The 19893-nt window shown below is 37.2% G+C and overlaps 1 protein-coding gene across 1 annotated transcript in view; it reads right to left on the bottom strand.

The window, feature by feature from the left end:
* The window catches only part of RADX (RPA1 related single stranded DNA binding protein, X-linked), a 63506-nt gene extending 45740 nt beyond the window's left edge, over nucleotides 1-17766 (bottom strand). The window contains 3 exon segments of the mRNA XM_029241460.1: nucleotides 8097-8289; nucleotides 9442-9584; nucleotides 17083-17766. Coding sequence (XP_029097293.1) covers nucleotides 8097-8289; nucleotides 9442-9584; nucleotides 17083-17725 — 979 coding nt within the window. The 5' untranslated portion in view covers nucleotides 17726-17766.
* Nucleotides 17767-19893: the final 2127 nt, after the last annotated feature.

Here is a 19893-nt window from a genome sequence, read left to right as displayed (position 1 = left end):
CTAGCCACTGGACTGCCAGGGAATTCCCTATTTTTTTCAATTTTATTGAAGTATAGTTGATTTACCATATTGTGTTAGTTTCAGGTATACAGCAAAGTGGTTCAGCTTTATTTATATATATATAAAGTATATATACATATATTAATTTATAAATATATTTCTAAATATATATTTATATATATTTCAGATTTTCCATTATAGGTTATTATAAGATACTGAATACAGTTCCTTGTGCTATACAGTAAATCTTTGTTGCTTATCTACTTTATGTATAGTAGTTTGTATCTATTAATCCCTTTTTCCTAATTGATCCTTCCCCCCCTCCCTTCCACTTTGGTAACCATAGTTTGCTTTCTATGTCTGTAAATCTGTCTCTGTTTTGTAAATAGATTCATTTGTATTATTTTTTAGATTCTACATATAAGTGGTATCATATAATATTTGTCTTTCTCTGTCTTCACTAAGTATAATATTCTCTAGGTCCATCCATGCTGCAAAAGGCAATATTTCATTCTTTTTTATGGCTGAGTAATATTCCATTGTATTGAGATATATATATACATATACCACATCTAAGCCAATCATCTGTTGATGGGTACTTGTTTCCATGTCTTGCTTATTGTAAATAGTGGTGATATGAACACTGGGGTGCATGTATCTTTTTGAATTAGGGTTTTTGTCTTTTCCGGATATATGCCCAGGAGTGGGATTACAGGATCATATGGTTAACTATTTTTAGATTTTTAAGGAACCTCCATACTGTTCTCTATAATGGCTGCACCAATTTACATTCCCACCAACAGTGCAGGAAGGTTCCCTTTTCTCCACACCATCTCCAGCATTTATTATCTGTAGTCTTTTTGATGATAGCCATTCTGACCAGTGTGAGGCGATACCACGTTGTGGTTTCTTATTATTTTTAATACTTTGTGTTATTTTGGATTTTCTTTGTAGAAGATCTAATTTGTGAATAATGACAGTTTTGTGTTTTTCTTTAAAATTCTTATGCCTTTGGTGGGTGGCCAAGATGGTGGAGTAGGAAGACCCTGAACTTACCTCCTCTTGTGGACACACCAAAAGTACAACTTACAGAGAAACTACCTAACAGAATGACCTGAAGACTAGCAGAAAAGATTTTCCACAGCTAAAGACATAAAGAAGAAGCCACAACGAGTCAGGTAGGAGGGGTGGAGATGTGATATAGTCAGGAAGCACCCCCCTCAGGTCGGTGACCCACTAAGAGGAAGGATAATCATAACCACAGAGGTCCTCCCCAAGAACAAGGCATCTGAGCCCCCCACACTGGGCTTCCCAGCCTGGGGGTCCTGCGCTGGGAAGATGAGCCCCCAGAACATCTGGCTTTGAAAAGCAGCAGGGCTTATGTGCAGGAGAGCCAGAGGACTACAGGAAACAAGAGATTCCACTCGTAAGGGCACATGCAAAATGTCACATACTCTGAGTTCCAGCACAGAGGTAGGTAGTAGTTTTAAAGGAGACTGGGTCAGACCCACTTGCTAATTTTGAAGAACCTCCTAGAAAGGCAGGAGGCAACTGGGACTCTCTTGGGGACACAGATGCTGGTGGCAGCCATTTTGAGGAACTCCTACCAGGAGGACACTGGTGTTGACAAATGCTAATTTGGAGTCCTTCCTCTAGCCTATTAGCTCCAGGGGCTTACCCACCCACCAGCTGAGCAGCACAGGTCCTGGGACACCCCCAACACCAAGCAGCCAGTCCTGTAGTGACCCAGCCCCAACCACCAGCAGGATGGCACAAGCCATGGCCCCACTCAACAACCCCCCGGGGCTGCCCCGCCTACCAGCATGCCCAGAGTAGTCAACTACAACAGGAGGGCTCACACAACCCACAGAGGGGGCACTCCTAGAGCATATAGCCCTGGTGACCCATGCTTATAAGGTCAATTAATCTATGACAAAGGAGGCAAGAATATAAAATGGGGAAAAATAGCCTCTTCAATAAATGATGTTGGGAAAACTGGACAGCTATATGCAAAAGAATCAAACTGGACTACTTTCTCACACCATATACAAAAATAAACTCAAAATGGATTAAAGACTTAAATGTAAGACCTGAAACCATAAAACTTCTAAAAGAAAACAGAGGCAGTATGCTCCTTGACGTTGGTCTTAGCATATATTTTTGGATCTGTCTCCTCAGGCAAGGGAAACAAAAGCAAAAATAAATGGGACCACATCAAACTTTAGCACGCCAAAGGAAGCTATCAACAAAACGAAAAGACAGTTCACTGAATGGGAGAAGACATTTGTAAATGATAATCCAACAAGGGGTTAATATCCAAAATAGATAAAGAACTCCAACAAACATCAAAGAAAAAGAACAACCAAATTAAAAAATGGGCAGAGGACTTGAATAGACATTTTTTCCACAGAAGACACACAGATAGCCAACAGACACATGAAAAGATGCACAACATCACTAATCATTAGGGAAATGCAAATCAAAACTACAATGAGCTACCACCTCGCACCTGTCAGAATGGCTATCATCAAAGAAGACAACAAATAACAAATGTTGGAGAGGATGTAGAGGAAAGGGAACCCTGTGCACTGTTGGTGGGATTATAAATTGATGGCAGCCACCATGGAAAACAATATGGAGGTTCCTCAAAAAATTAAAAATAGAACTACCATATGATCCAGAAATTTCACTTCTGGGTATTTACCTGAGGAAAACAAAAACACTAATTTGAAAAGGTATATGCACACCAATGTTCACTGAAGTGTCATTTACAATAGCCGAGATATGGAAGCAACCTAAGTGTCCATTGATAGATGAATGGATAAAGACAATGTAGTCTATATATACATACAATGGAATATTACCCAGCCATTAAAAATAATGAAATCTTGCCTTTGCGACAACATGGATGGATCTAGAGGGTATTATGCTAAGTGAAATAAGTCAGACAGAGAAAGATAAATACCATATGGTCTTACTTATATGTGGAATCTTAAAAACAAAACAATCAAACAAACAAAATGAAAAACAGACTCACAGATACACAATAAACCGGCTGTTGCCAGGGGAGGGGGGATGATATAGGTGATGGGAATTAAGAGGTACAAACCTCCAGTTATAAAACAAGTAAGCCAAGGGAATGTAATATACAATAAAAGAAATATGGTCAATAACATTATAATAACTTTCTTTGGGGACAGATGGTTACTAGACTTATCATGGTGATCATTTCATAATGTATGCAAATGTCAAATCACTATGTAGGACACCTGAAACTAACATAGTATTGTACAGCACTATGTCAACTATATTTCAATAAAAAATTCTTATGCTTTTAATGGATTTTATCTTCTCACATTGGCTAGGAGAGCCCGTACAACATTAAACAGAAATAGTAATAGGAGACCATCAATGTTCCCCATTTAAAAAAGGAGTGTTTCTAAATTTTCCCCATTAAAAGTTGTGTTTGTTGGGCTTCCCTGGTGGTACAGTGGTTAAGAATCCTCCTGCCAATGCAGGGGACACAGGCTCAAGCCCTGGTCCGGGAAGATCCCACATGCCACAGAGCAACTAAGCCCGTGTGCCGCAACTACTGAGCCTGCGCTCTAGAGCCCATAAGCCACAACTACTGAGCCCACGTGCCACAACTACTGAAGCCCACGCGCCTAGAGCCCGTGCTCTGCAACAAGAGAAGTCACCGTGGTGAGAAGCCTGCGCACCCAACGAAGAGTAGCCCCCCACTTGCCGCAATCAGAGAAAAAGCACGCGCACAGCAATGAAGACCTAACATGGCCAAAATAAATAAATTAATAAAATAAAATAATAAAATTTAAAAATTTATTTTAAAAAGTTGTGTTTGTTGTTATGTTTTGACTTTGCAAACATCCTTTATCAGTTATGGAAGGTTCCTTTTCTCGCTATTTTCTTTTTAAAATTTATGAATGTGTATAAAATTTTAGCAAATGTGTTTTGTGCCTCTATTAGGATGACCTTCTTTAATCTGTGTGGTGAGTGACACTTATAGATTTTCATATGTAAAACCAACTTCACATTGCTGGAGAACAATGCAACTTAGTCACAGCGTGTGATCATTTTCCACATATAACTTAATTCAGTTTGCTAATCTTCAATTTTGAATATCTGTACATATGTTCATAGTGGAAGCTAGTCTTTAATTTTCCTCATTAATAATATTCTTGTTTGGTTTTGATTATCACAGTTATACTGGTAGCAAAGAATGAGTTACAGAGTATGCCCTCTTATTCTATTATCTGGAATAGTTTTGGAATGGTACATTCCTTCAATGTTTGCTAGAATTTGCCTGTAAAATAGTACCTGCCTGGTATTTTCTTTGTGAGATGATTTTAAACCTCTGGTTCATTTTCTTTAACAGTTATAGAACTATCTGGGCTTTCTATTTCTTTAATGCCAGTAATATTTTTCTAAGAATTTGCTATGTAGCAAACAAAGATTAAACCAGGATGAAAATAATTGCTTTCTTTTTTTGCCTATTACCATCCATGTGACTAGAAAATTCACTTTTACCTTTTCATATATGAGTGAGGAAGTTTTGTATTACACCTTGCACCTAGAAAATGGTTTGCATTTTACAAAGCACTTTCATAGCCATAGTTAGTCAGTTATATTCAAGGTCGCCCCCAGCTCTAAAATGCTAGGATTTTGAATCAATTAAAAACCTCCTTTGTCCCAAACCAAAAACACTTGATGCTATTATCTCAATATGTATTATGCCATACAGTCTGAAAATCTCAAGACTTTAAAAGGTTTATTATTTGTGTATGCCAACTGAATATTATTTTGTATATGGGGACAGAATGATATACAAAATGGCAATATACAAAGCATACATTACCAGCAAATAATATGTCTTTTTTTTTTGCAATAGAATTTTCATCTTTATAAGCTTCCATTTATTTAGTTTTTTTAAAAATTGCATCTTAATTTGTATAACTTGGAACTATATGTGTAAGTATGAAAAAATAAACCAAGCTAAATTACCCCAATAATTTGTCTTCCAACATCGACACCTAGAAGGCAGTGATGCTATCACAGATCTTTACTCCTAAACTGACCAAACCGGCCCCAACTACATACGCTTTCTCATTTTTCCTCTCATAACATTTAAACTACCCTGCTATTATTCCTAACCCTCACTTATACTTTCTCCAATTCAACCCATTCTCCCACTCTCCAGACCATTCATTCTTTCCTCAATTTCTGTTCATTTCCTCTCCCCTTCCATTCATTCTTTTTTCTTACTGTTTACTGTCAGCAGTCTTTCATTTTACTGTAATTTGTTCATTTTACATATGTTACCCTGTTAGACTAATTTTAAGGGTAGAATTCTATATTACTTATCTTTGTGTCCCTTGTGCCTAGCATGGTTTACAAAACTTCTTTTCCCTTCAAAAGATCATTAATCATACTGAGGTTTTAAAAGATCATATATCAATAGTTTTCAACCCTGGCTGTACATTAGAATCACCTGAGGAGTTTTAGAGACACACCAATGTCTTGGTCCCCTCTTCAGAGTAATTAATTCAGAATCTCTGAGGGTGGGGTGCTCATGATTCTTTAAAGCTCCCCAAGTGATACTAATGTGCAGCCAGTATTGACATCTACTTATACACATAGACTTGGCAAACTACGGCCTGTAGATGGACGTCTGTGTTTTGCAAATAGAGTTTTACGGTAACACAGCCAAGCCCATTCGTTTACATATTATCTCTGGCTGCTTTCACTCTATAAAGACAGAGCTGAGTTGTTGTGAAGAAGACTATACTGCCTACACAGCTTATAGTACTCACTGTCTGTTCTTTTTTTTTTTTTTTTTAAGAAGATGTTGGGGGTAGGAGTTTATTAATTAATTTTTGCTGTGTTGGGTCTTCGTTTCTGTGCGAGGGCTTTCTCTAGTTGTGGCAAGCGGGGGCTACTCTTCATCGCGGTACGCGGGCCTCTCACTATCGCGGCCTCTCTTGTTGTGGAGCACAGGCTCCAGACGCGCAGGCTCAGTACTTGTGGCTCACGGGCCTAGTTGCTCCTTGGCATGTGGGATCTTCCCAGACCAGGGCTCGAACCCGTGTCCCCTGCATTAGCAGGCAGATTCTCAACCACCGCGCCACCAGGGAAGCCCACTGTCTGGTTCTTTATAGAAATAGTTTGCTGACCCCTGATAAAGAGGAACAAAGTCCTATTACTTATCAAAAAGGTATGGGATAACAGAGACTGATGCTAACACTAATAAGTAAGACTGTTGTAAAGGCTAAAAGGAACGTTTTCAATATATTCTCATCAAGGCTCTCACTTTAAAAACGTTTTCTATATTTGCAATTATTCACTTGAAAATGTAAATAGCTTCTCATATCCTAAAAAGAGAGTTTCCATTATGAAAATCTGGCCCTATAATTCTATGTAGCAGAGGTAGCATACAGCTCAATCAGCTTCACTGCTACATTCTAATGGCTGTATCTACTTGTCACATGCTGTCTATTGTCCCACTTTCCATATGTTTTTAAGGTTTAGAAGCAGCTATTAGTACAGACACATTTCTAGATTTGTCCACAGACACATAAAAACTGTGATAGAAATTAATTTTCTTTACACCAGAAAACACTGTATTTAGTAAAAAGAACACTAGATTAGGTATCAGGAAAACTAGGTTTCAATTTTCACTACGCCAGTGATTTATTATGTGACATTGACAAAGTTACTTACTTTATCTGTTATTGACAAAGAATGTCTCAATTTTTACTAAAGCAATTTTGTCACCTGGAGATGCTTGGTTGTGGGAAAGAATTTATAAATTGGCAGACACAATAATACACATTTTGAATTAGCTTCCTCTCGCCAAATTTTACTACATTTTCTTAATTAAGTCTCAATAGCAATATGAGCTTAATTTATCCTGTAATAAAGAGTAATGAGATTATGGACTGGTTGTACCAAACTATCTAAGTAATGACCTGTTCATCCAGCAAGATTGATGTCTACCAAATGCTTAAGATTTTAATAGAGAATCATATGAGATTTTCCTAAACATATATTTCAGTAAACAGTGAACAAAGGCTTCATTATTTGAACATTCTTTACATAATTAAGCTTAATGGGTCAGCTAGGGAGCTCAGAATACACAGAAATAAAGGTCCAGTATAAAACTATGACAAGCCAAAAACAATGCTTAAAATTGTTGAATGATGTGTCCTACAATTTTGAAAAAGGGAAATGCAAAAAAAACCACATCCACATCTTAAAGCAATCACTTACTATATTAATTCTAATGCTCCCAAAATATTTAGGATGATGCCAAGATGTCAATACTGTGATTTCAATACTAATCAGGAAGAGCCCTTTCAAGATTGTAGCAATTGGCAACATTTGAATATTGACCATAGGTTAGATAATAGTATTATATCAATTTTAAATTTCCTGATTTTGATAACTATACTGTGATTATGTAATAGAATGTTCTCGTTCTTAGGAAATATAGAGTGAAATATTACTGAAGTGTTTAGAGGTAAAGGGGTATGTATGATGGCTGCCGCTTACTGTCAAACAGTTCAGAGGTGATAAATACATATGTGTGTGTGTATGTGTGTATATATATGTAGTGGAGGAATGACAAAGCAAAGGTAAATGTTACCAATTGTTGAATCTGTGTGAAAGGTATATGGGAGTTCTTCATACTATCCTTTCAACTTTTATGTAAGTTTGAAATTATTTCAAAATAAAATTTTGACAAAAGCCTTTTCAAATAGCACCTCGTAGTACAAAAAATTATCTCCAAGTCATTAATTTAATATTTTAATACAAAAAATGAAAGAAAATAAGTACATCCCAAGCGGCACTCATTCATTAATCAACAATATATATCTCAGATGATTTTTCTTAAAAAAATGCAATAATAAATAAACATATTTATTAAGTGATTGCTCAAAAATTTTTATGGACAAAAGAATTTAAAGTCTGTCAGGTTCTAACAGCTTCAGTAATTTTTAAGGGCTTTTGACTGATATGGTACTTTGCAAATTCATACAAACAAAATAGCGATAAAATAACAAATTCATTGAATACTTAACCCATTGTAGAAATTAGTTTGATCTGTGGATCCACAGGGAGAGGCTGCATCCTGAAGGGGTGACTCTTTTTAATAGAATAATCTTGAAGCAGAAGAACTAAACCAACATGCAAACTTTTATACCACTCAGGACACAGGGCATTCCACATAATCACTGACACGGTGCCTGAACTGTCAGCAACTTCCAAAAAGGTCTAGTTAAAAAAGAGTAAAAGCACATGCATATTTGTTACTTTAATCTACAGGGTGTTCAAATTTTATTTTAAGAATGAGGAAGCAAAACTATAGAAGAATCACTGAATAATTTATGATATGAGAGACTCTGTAATGATGAAAAGTTATAAATGAAGAATTTTTAGTAATGAGAAAATACTTGAGAAAATGTTAAATGATACAAAATTTTATATACAATATGATTCCCATTTTGTAAGATAACTTACTATGATATATGCCATAGTTATATGTAATATATGATAGGCATACATATATGCATAGATGTGCTATCTATGACATACATATGATATCACAGATATGTGTATATATATGATATACACATATAAAAAAGGGGAATAAAATACACTTTAATATTAACAGTGGTTCTCTCTGAGTGGTAAGATTTGGCTTGATATTATTCATCAGCTTTATATATCTTTATACATTTTCCAAATTCCCTGTAAATATGTATAACTTTTACTATAAAAGCTTAATAAAGCACCTAAAATAATTCTTGATAACATGCGGAAATACAGTAAAATGTTAAGTTTCAAAAAAAAACACAGGACAGAAATCAGCACCATATGGCATAGAGTGTCAAGATAACAGAAAAGTGTCAGATAGATTGGACAATTAGAAGGTCTCTGGTGAGTTACCAGCTGAAGCAAAAAGTCAAACTAATTGTGTTGAGAAGTAAAAGGGAGGCAAGAAAGTGAAAACATATAGTGTAGACTACTTCTTCAAGGAGCTTGCCTGAAGAGAAGGACAGAGGGAATACAGGAGTCCTGATGTCAAAGGAGATTTTTTTCCTTTTTTAAAATGGAAGACTAGACTATATTTATATGCTGGTGTAGAAAGCACAGTAAAGAAGAAGTTGAAGATACAGAAAAAGGTGTGAAGGAGACCAGCTGGATCAAGGGAACTAAAGGGCACTAATACAGAAAGAACTTCTTTTTCTATAAGAAACTACATAGAAAAATATCTTGAAATATATATTTGTTCATTCTTAAAATTATTAAGTTGAACTTTAAAATATGTTATTTAAACATAAATTATCCTAATAAAGAGTCAGGTCTGTAAGTTATAATTTATGAGTGCTAAATTAACATATAATATCTTATTACTACTTATACCTGGTATGGCTCAATCATCTTTTTATTGGGTTTTCCATAGTATCGCAGTTTTGATTTATGCAAGATTCTCACAAGCAATGCAGGAAAATTCCTTATGTTAGACCAGGTCATTTCAAGGTGAGAAAGGGAAATTATTCTGATATCTAGAATACAAAAAAGAAAAAAAATCCTACTAAATATGTCATGGTAATTTCAAAATTCTATTTTATTGGTTAAAAATGGTAGCCAGATCATACCCAAAGCAACTCCTTCTCACCAGCTAAACCAGTCTGTATACTTCTCACATATAAAACTTAGTAATAAATATTACCCCTAATAATAATAGCTAAAAAATATATATGACTTACTATGTGACTAGAATATAGGTAAACACCTATGTTAACTAACACATCTAGATGGAATGTTCCATCTGGAATGCCCTCTACCTCACCAAACTGTGTAATTACTTCCTGGAAGACTTGGATCGAAACTTACCTCCCTTAAGAAAAAACTCAATGCCATGGAATATTTTCCATGGCACTTATATATTTAACTTATAGAATTGTTTCATGATATATTTCTTTACTGCTCTCACCTTAGTCTCACATGTATAAGTTCGAACTTTCCCAAACATTCCAGACATGGTCCTGTAACAGGGCCTTTGCACTTGCTGTTCCCTGGGTCTGGAATGTCTTCCTCTTAGATACCCAAGTGATTTCCTCTTAGATACCCGAGTGACTTTCTCTTCTCCTTCAAGTTTTGCTCAAAGGTCACTTTCTCAGTGATGTTAGCCATAACCACCCTATAGAAAACTGATCCCCTTACTTATCTTCCATCCCATTTTATTTTTCTACATAGCACATATTACCTTCTCATACACCATATAATTTACTTTGAAATGTTTTAATCTCCAAGCCTGCTAGCAAGTGCCAAAACTGCTTAAAAGCTATTCACCATCTTTAAAAGATTAACTTGTATTTCTAATTTTATTCTTCCTTGGTTAAGAGGGGTTCCATCTGCAATTTTCTCCACATTTTGCTCTCTCATAGCCCACAGTCCCAACTTTTAAAATGTGTATTTGTATTTTTTCCAATATTTATTTATTTAAGGCATCCTCCATTTCCATTTTTATTTATATAATGTATCACCTACTCAACTTTGGCATGAAAACCATTCTTGTAATTTCTTTTCAATAAAAGTTTAAATGGCCTTTTATAACTACAATTGTACCATTAACACTGCCCCCCCTACACTATTTTCAGTATTAGGGTATCTTGTGTAAATTTCCCTCCAGATTCTCCCAATACATTACTAGCCCAGGATCACAGATCCTAATATTTGATGTGACGTAATTAAGTGATTTCCTTTTAAATATGGTCAAACAAATTGTAGATCACCTCTGAATTATCTAGAAGGTATGTGGAACACTCTTCATCAATGAAGGCACATACACCACCTTTACCAGCCGGAATAAATTCAAGAGCTACATGGTTTTATAAAACCACAGTTGTAAGAGCCACTGTTTCTGCTACAATTGAGTCCAGACAGTTAGCCATGATCAGACACGTGCTTGGTTAACATTTTCCCAGATTGGGTAAAAACAAAAACAAACAAACAAACAAACAAAAAAACTCATTAACTTCATAGAATATACATATCTCTGAAATCTAAAAAAAAATTACAGGTTATACATAGACAATGAGAAATCTGTGTAAATTCATAGAAATAAGTGGGTTCATTATCAAAAGAAAGAATGAAAATAATAATAAACTACATATTCAATATAAAAAGTTAGTAAGCAATACAATAGTGTTTCTCAAACTTTGTGGTCCCAGGACCCCTTTACAGTCTTAAAAATTACTGAAGACCTCAAAAAGCTTTTGTTTATGTGGGTAATATTTATCATATTTACCATACTATAAAGTAAAACTAAGAAATTAAAATATTCATTAATTCCTTTAAAACAACAATAATAAACCTGTTAATGTATAATAAAAAGGTATATTTTTGAAAAATGACTATATTTTCCAAAACCAAAAATGTAGTGGAAAGAGTGGCATTGTTTTACATTTTTGCAAATCTCTTCAGTGTCTATCTTAGTAGAAGACAACTGGATAAATCATATTTTATTTGGCATTTATTCAGTCTGTTTCAATGTCACATGACATGTACCCTCTGGAAAACTCCACTCTATACTTCTGAGAGAATGAGAGTAAAAAAAGATAAATAAAGCCTTAATATTATTATGAAAATACTTTTAACATTGCAAATCCCCTGAAAAGATCTTGGGGAAACACCTAGGGGTCCTTGGACCGTACAGTGAAAACCACTGCAAAAGAATAAATCTAAGGAATATAGAAAGGAATATAAAGATTAAAAACTGAAACTAATGAATTAGAAAACAGTAAAACTGGCAAATCCAATTCCCTGGAAAAATTAATAAGAAGGTAAAACTTTAATAAGTGCAACCATGAAGAAAGCAAACAAAAAAATAATGTTTGGAATGTGATCAACTATAAACATAGAGAAAATCATCTTAAAGATTACTATATATAATTATATATCACTAAATGTGAAAATATCAGTGAAATAGATAATCTTCTAGAAAAATATGAATTACCAATATTGTTGGCCTAAGGAACAGAAGAACACTGAACAGGTCAACAACCATGCAAGAAAATGAAAAAGTTCATAATGACCTCCCAAAATTGCACCAGGTTTATATGATTTTTAACAATTTTCATTTTAATAATTTTCAAAGAATAGCTCTTTCTCTTAACTATAAGTTGTTCTAGAGCACAATAAAATATAGAAATTATACCAATTCATTTTATAAACTTAGATAAATCCTGAAAAATTATGACAGAAATAGTACAAAAGAGAAAACTATAAACCCAAAACATTTATGATGGCAAAAATCCTAAATCAAATACCTGCAAATCCAATGTAGCAGTATGCCAAATTACATCATGATCAAGTAGAGTCCTAAACCTCTTGTCTTGTTCAGGAGGAGAATATTATAAATTCTAAATAATTCTGGAGATTGACATAAAATGTAAGTTCAAATGATTTTGTTAAAACATTAAAGAGAATAAAAATATAATATATTACATCTAAAGCACTAGAAGAAAAAAAAATTTTAATCCTGTGAAAGCAAAAAAAATAGTAAAAAAAAATAAAGCATGGCATATACTAAACAAAGTAGGACTGCAAGAACAGGTATAATCATTAATTACATTAAATTTAATTGGATTAAATTCATCTCTTGAAAGAAAAAGAATTGGTTTGGGTCAAAAAGCAAAATCTTGGCTGTAGAAAGAAACCTAAAACAAAATGGAAATAAAGTGATGAACAAAGATACATACACTAGGCTAGTGGTTATCAAAGTGTGGCCTTTGCACCAGCAGCATCAATGTGTTAGAAATGTAAACTCTAGGGCTTCCCTGGTGGGGCAGAGGCCCGCGTATCACAAAAAAAAAAAAAAAAAAAAAAAAAAAGAAATGTAAACTCTAGGGCAGATGTACTGAATCAGAAACTGGTGATGGGGTGCAGCAATCTGAATTTTAAAACACTTTTGAGGCGATATGGATGCCCAGTCATGTTTGAAAATCACTGCCCTAAATGCTAACTAAAAGACAGTGGAAGTGGTAAACAGTACTATCAAAATATACAAAATATAATTTGAGGCAAAAAGGGACTAAGAGGGACTTCCCTGGCGGTCCAGTGGTTAAAACTCTGTGCTTCCACGGCAAGGGGCACGAGTTCCATTCCTGGTGGGGGAACTAAGATGCCCCATGCGGTGCTGTGCGGCCAAAAAAAGGGGGGACTAAGAGATACATTCTATATTGATAGAGTAAAATCGACCAAGATATTAACAAGCTATGAAACTTTACACATTACAGCAACATCTAAATCGAAAACTTAGATGTTGAGAAATGAACAAAACCACCAACATAAAGAGAAGCCAATATTCCTCTCAAAGGAATGGGCAAATAAAATAGATTTTAAAATAAGGATATGGAATACTTTAATTTAAAAACTTCATATAATAAGTAACTTCATGTCTAATAAGTAAGCTTTTAACCTTTTGGGGGTAAAGAGGAATTCAAATTTAAAATCAGAAAATATGAGTAAGGAGTAATAATGAAATTTCTATACTTCAAAACCTGGGGGATACAGCCAAAGCAGTACTCATGGGAAATTTCAGAACTGTTAAAGCTTTTGGAAGAAATAAACAAGGAAATAAATGAACCAAGCATTGGACTGAAGAAGGTAGAACCCCTCCCTCCCCCGCCAAAAAAAGAACAAAGGAAGTAAAAAGAATTAAAGAGGACAGCAAAAATAAAGTAGAAACATCTCCCCAATATAGACTTGTGGTACGCGGGCCTCTCACTGTTGTGGCCTCTCCCGTTGCGGAGCACAGGCTCCGGACGCATAGGCTCAGCGGCCATGGCTCACGGGCCCAGCTGCTCCGCGGCATGTGGGATCTTCCCGGACCGGGGCACGAACCTGTGTCCCCTGCATCGGCAGGCGGACTCCCAACCACTGCGCCACCAGGGAAGCCCTGAAAGTCTTTTGTTCGTTTTGAATACCAAGAAAGTAGACAAACCTCTGGCAAGGCTGACCATAAAAAAGGGTGAAGACACAAACATTAGGAATGCATCAGGGGATGTAACTGACAAGACAGAGATTTAAAAATGTAGACTACTGGGCTTCCCTAGTGGGGAAGCCCACCAGGGAATGCTTTTTTAATGCTTTTAACGCACTAAAAGCATTATTGGTTTTACCACTTTTTCAAAAAACTGAAAAGGAATCATTCTCCCAATTCCCAATCCCGGCCCAAGGTCCCAGGTTCAAATCGTTTTAGGGGTAAAATCTACCAAACTTTCAATGAACACATGATTTCTGCTAAGTACAGAAAAACAGGTAACTCATCCTACTAGGCTAATATTAATTAACCTGATATCAAAATCGAACTGAAATAGTACTCTCCTAAAAAATAACAAAACTTATGGACCAAATTCACTTGAATATACAGATATAACAATAACAAGCATGACCAAGTAGAAACAAAAGTGGTTCAACATTAGAAAATCCAGGAATGTAATTTATTTCATTCATTCCTTTATTCAATGAACCTGTATTGGATGCCTACTATGTTCCAGACATTGTTCTGGGTATAGGAGAAACAGCCCACAGCAGTGAGGAAAAAAAAAAAGAGTGCTTGCCCTCCTGGATCTTACAAACTAGTGGGAGAAGAAAGAAAAGAAAAGAATTTCAGTGTGTTACCACTTCTATGAAAGGCATTTGCACGGTGATGTAATAACAATAAATGCGGAAGGAATGCATATTTTAGAGAGCCCTTTTCTAATATATTTTATATATCTGAGTTGAAACCTGAGGATGGGAAGGAACTTTCCAGAAAGAGGAAAAAGCAGGAGCAAAGTACCTGAGGGCAGGACAGAGCTTGGAGGTTTAAAGATTTAAAAGGCGGCTGGCGTGGCCGAAACAAAATGGCGGAGGAGAGCGGTTAGAGAGGCGCGTAAGGGCACCTTGTAGGTCAGGTCTCCGCAAACTGTGGCCCTCAGGCCAAATCCAGGCTGCTGCCCGGTTTTGTTAATAAAGTTCTAGTTTTAACACAACCAAACCCATGTAATTACATATTTTCTGTGGCTGCTTTCCATAAACAATGGCAAAGTTTAATAGCTACAGCAGAGACCATAGGTCTCGCAAAGACAAAAAGATTTACTATCCGGCTTTTTACAGACAGTTTGCCAACCTCCGTAGCACCACGTGGACCTGGGTAGGAGGTCTAGACTTTCTTGCAGTGCGGAGCTACTGTAATGATTTAGGCAGGAGAGTGGCACAGTCTAACTTCCTTTTTACTTTATTTTACTTTTTTGGCCGCGCCCTCGGCTTGCGGGATCTTAGTTCCCCCACTAAGGATCGAACCCTGGCCGCCAGCACTGGAAGCGCGGAGTCCTAACTCGGACCGCCAGGGAATTCCCCTAACTTCCCTTTTAAACCGCTGCCTCTGAGATCGTATTGGTACCTTTAGAATAGGGTATTGAACGAGGAGAGGGAGCCTTTTGGGGTTCTTGAAATGCTCTATATCTTGATCTAGGAGGGTGGTTACACAGATATATATATAGATAGCTGTATTTTTAAGACTCTTCTATTTTACTGTGTACACACTACACCTAATAGAAAAGTTTTAAAAGCACAAAATCGCACCACAAAACTAAGAGGAACGGAGTGGGAGAAAATAATTTGCAAAGTACGGCAGACAAAACTTAATACCCATTAGCAAAGAAATCCTACAAATTAATTAGAAAAAGTCAAAACATATAATTAAAAATAATAGTACAGGGAATTGGGCACTGTCGTATATATGTTAGTGGTAATGTAAATTAGCACAACCTTTTAAGAAGCTGCTTTGTCAATATCCACTTAATTAAATAAGTCAAATAGTCTTTAACCCAGCAATTTCAGTTCTAGGAAGCCAAACCATTCAACAGAAATACTTGCACATAGTGAACAAATACAGGTATATCCTAATGATGCTCAGCACTGGATTTAAAACTGAAAAACCAATAACTGCCTAAAATTATAAATTACCCATTAATGTGGGCATGGTTATATAAATCATGGTACATCCATACTATGGAAAAGTGTATAAAAAGATGTACGTTAAAGATGTTTGAGAGAAGTGGAAATAACAAATCATGCAATGTAATATAATTCATTTTTCCCCATTTTAAGAGGAAAGTTGAAGGTATACGAGAAGGCAAAAAGGGTCTCTTACTCCACCCATTTTATTATTAAAAATTTCAAACATACAGCAAACCTGAGAACACCAATATACCCACTTCTATATTTTGTCATCAACACTTTACTGTACTTGGGTCTTACACTATTTTTTTTTTTTTTGCGGTACGCGGGCCTCTCACTGTAGTACTATCATTCCCCTTATTCCATCTCTTACAGATAAAAATATATTTTAGAGCATTTGCTGATGACGGACGAGCTAGCATTATCAGGTTAACTTCCTACTTCTGAAACAGAAGAACTGAACTTCTCAGGTTAGTATTGTTCGTGGTAAGTAATAAGAAACATAAAAATGAGAATTCCAAGCTTTCCCACAAAATCACACATTCAAAAAACAACATTTACATAACTGCCACACTCAAAGGTATAGAAAATGGAGTTTCATTAAATGTGAATTATTAAGGAATAAATCACGGAACATCCTTTTTTGAACGAAAGTTAAAACAGGCAAAACCACAAATATTTACAACACTTATGCCGAATTCAAATCTATACACTTTCCAACCAACACAGAAGGTACTACTTCCACGACTGTAATGGGACTAAAACTAGGATGAATTCCACTGTAGTCAAACGTATAACGAACACATGAGGAATACTGACTGCAACATCACTACGTTCGTCAGATTAAATTTAAGATGTATTCGGACATTTCCTGAATGACCACTTTTACAATCAAAGCAAGACGCGAGCTGGAACCCCGTCACCCATCAAAGCTTGTCTCTTACCACTCCCGGCTTATAATTAACAATACCAAAGCACCTTCGTTTCCTTTCCCATTAAAGCAAGCTCCCGAAAACCTTAACCCCTCCGTCGTTCCCTCCAATTACTTACTGTTAAAATTGTGCTCTTCAGGTTGCTTGTTGCTTAACCAGATATCTCCATATGGATCTTCGTTATTCCACAGGGCCAGGTAATGGCTCTTTCCGCCTCTTAACGGCCTCTCCGGGATTTCCCGGTGCGCTCTATTTCTGAAGGGAATTTCTAAAGAAATAGAGTCCAGGGGCTCCCCACAGTGGACGTTATCTATGCACAGGATCACCTGGCCTAATCTTTTCTCGTTGTAAATACACGAGACTCTGGAAATTTTCACTTCTATGCCAACTTTGAGAATATTTTTATATACGAGAAAATTCAGGCTGGGGTCCAGGTAGCACTTCTCACGGAACACCCCGTCCGAGATCGTCACATCATAGCAATAAAGCGGAGGTTTAGGTTCCATGTCGCGTGGCTCACCCTCTAACAGGTACCTCTGGACGGCCAAAACAGCGACAGGCACCACCTCCAACGGGGTGCTACACCGGCGAGGAGAGTCCGTTATTTGCTCAAGAACGTTTTGGATCCAGGACCTGCGCCTTGGGGTACCAACCCTTTGGTTCACACTTCTCTGGACCTCGGCCTCATTTCCCTCAGGGTTCGGCAGATAGAGCCCAGAATGTGACGGGCCTTCCTGCGGCTGACCTAGCTCACCAGACATGGCGGGGTGACCGCGTACCCTCTCCGCTCCCAAAACCTAACTTTCCCCGTCAGAGGCTGAGAAAATGGGAGCGCGCGCTTGCGCAACGGTCGCTACTCTGCCCGGGCTGACTGGTAAAGCTCCGCCCAGTCGAGGAGCTACGAAGCCTATAGGAGGGCGTGCGTCAGCTCTCTGGCTCCGCCCCTCGCTCAGCACGTTTCTGTCTCCCCGCACTGTTACTAGTCAGTCACTTTTGGGGATACGTACTGGGTCGTCTAACCTAGTGCCCGCCCATTTGCCAGGATAGAAGCGGGAAAAGCGTTGGTCGCCATGGTTTCCAAAACAAAGTAGCAAGAGGGAGGGGGAGGAGCGCTCGTGGCTCTTCTGGAAAGGAGGGTGCAGAGAGGCAAGAAAAGAGAATGTGGCTGGAAGCGGGAGGCAAGTAGCCATAGCTCAGGAGTTCCGGGCTTTTGGCCTTGGGCCAGCCACAGAAGGTAAATTAGAGTTTGATATACGTGAATGTGATAATATGGGTCTCCTGTAGTATGAACAAAACTAGATAATGTATGCACAGCCTTCTGGACAGTTCCTAGCACAAAAAGTCCTCCATAAACATTAGTTGTTATTGTTATTAGCATTCCCGTAATTGTAGTGGCTCACTGAGTGCAGGGTGGGTGAATTCGTGATTAAGTGCAAATGAAGCCATAAAATTATAGAACTGGCTTGGTGGAGAGCTGCCTTTAGATTACACTTCTTAAAATATACTTATGGGGCTTCCCTGGTGGTGCAGTGGTTAAGAGTCCACCTGCCGATGCAGGGTGACACGGGTTCGTGCCCCGGTATGGGAAGATCCCACATGCCGCGGAGCGGCTGGGCCCGTGAGCCATGGCCGCTGAGCCTGCTCGTCTGGAGCCTGTGCTCCGCAATGGGAGAGGCCACAACAGGGAGAGGCCCAAATACCACACACACACACAAAATATATATATATATATATACTTATGTTTTATACAATACCTGGCTTAACATACAGGTAGGATATAGAATTTCAGAAGCTGCATTTCTAAACTACAAGGATTGTATACGGAATGAATGTAATGTGAAAAAGCTGATAAGAATAGTCAGAATTAAAAATAAAACATTTATTCCATGTACCCAGATGTGCCAGTATACACAGAACATAGTAATTGTCCTAAGAATACTTTTCAAAGAAAGAAACAGTCGTGTTTTGATTATATTAATCTCCCTTGGCTGTCTATTTCATCATTCATTATTCACTATTTATGAAGTCCTTACTATGAGGCAGGCACTGTTCTAGGCCATTATGGATAACAGTAGTCAGGCTCCTTTACTCAAGCTTCTTCTCACTGCCATTATTAATATTTAACTAATTCACTAATTCTACATATATTTCTTGAGTGTCTGCTCTAGGCCTGGTACACTCTTGCTTTGGAAACCAAAAAACATGTTAAGGGGAAAGGGAGGGGAGGGGGCAGGAGTTAATATTTTATATACAATATGATTAGGGAAGGGTTCTCTATTAAGAGATTGAATAGAGCAGAGTTCTGCAGGAAGTGAGGGAGTGTGTGGACTTCTTGGGAAAGGACACTTAAATCAGAGGGAACGGCAAGAATATGTTCCGTGAGACAGAAGCATGCTTGATATTTTAAAGGAAATGCAAAAAGCCAGTTGACTGGAATGGAGAGGTGAGAGGAAGAGTGGTAGGAGATAAAGTCAGAGAGGTAGAAGGGCCTTTTAGGCTTTCCTCTGTTTTGAGCAGAAGAGTGACCTAACGCTTCAGCTTGAGCCCCACTTCCTTCATGAAGCCTCCCATAATCAATTTATTCTAGAATGATCTTTCTCTTATCTGTATCACCTTGTATGTATCACTCATTTAACATTTATCATCTAATACCTTGTAATTAAAAACAAAACTTCTAATGTATGTAGCTCATCTCCCTAACTTAGGGTTTCTCAACCTGGACACTGTTGACATTTAGGGTCAGAAAATTATTTGTTGTGAGAATGTCTTGTGCACTGGAGGATGTTTAGAAACATTCCTGGCCGCTACCCCCTAGATACCTGTAGCACTACTCTTCCCTCCCAGTTGTAACAACCAAAAATATCTCTAGACATGACAAATGTCCCCTGGGGGGCAAAATCACCCCTTGTTAGGAGCCACTAGTTTAGCT

This window comes from Monodon monoceros, unplaced genomic scaffold (assembly GCF_005190385.1).
Source record: "Monodon monoceros isolate NGI ecotype Baffin Bay Population unplaced genomic scaffold, NGI_Narwhal_1 Super_Scaffold_22, whole genome shotgun sequence".
In the NCBI taxonomy this organism is placed as follows: domain Eukaryota; kingdom Metazoa; phylum Chordata; class Mammalia; order Artiodactyla; family Monodontidae; genus Monodon; species Monodon monoceros.
Note: the sequence above shows the minus strand (reverse complement) of the source record. Positions and strands in the feature narration are given on the sequence as shown.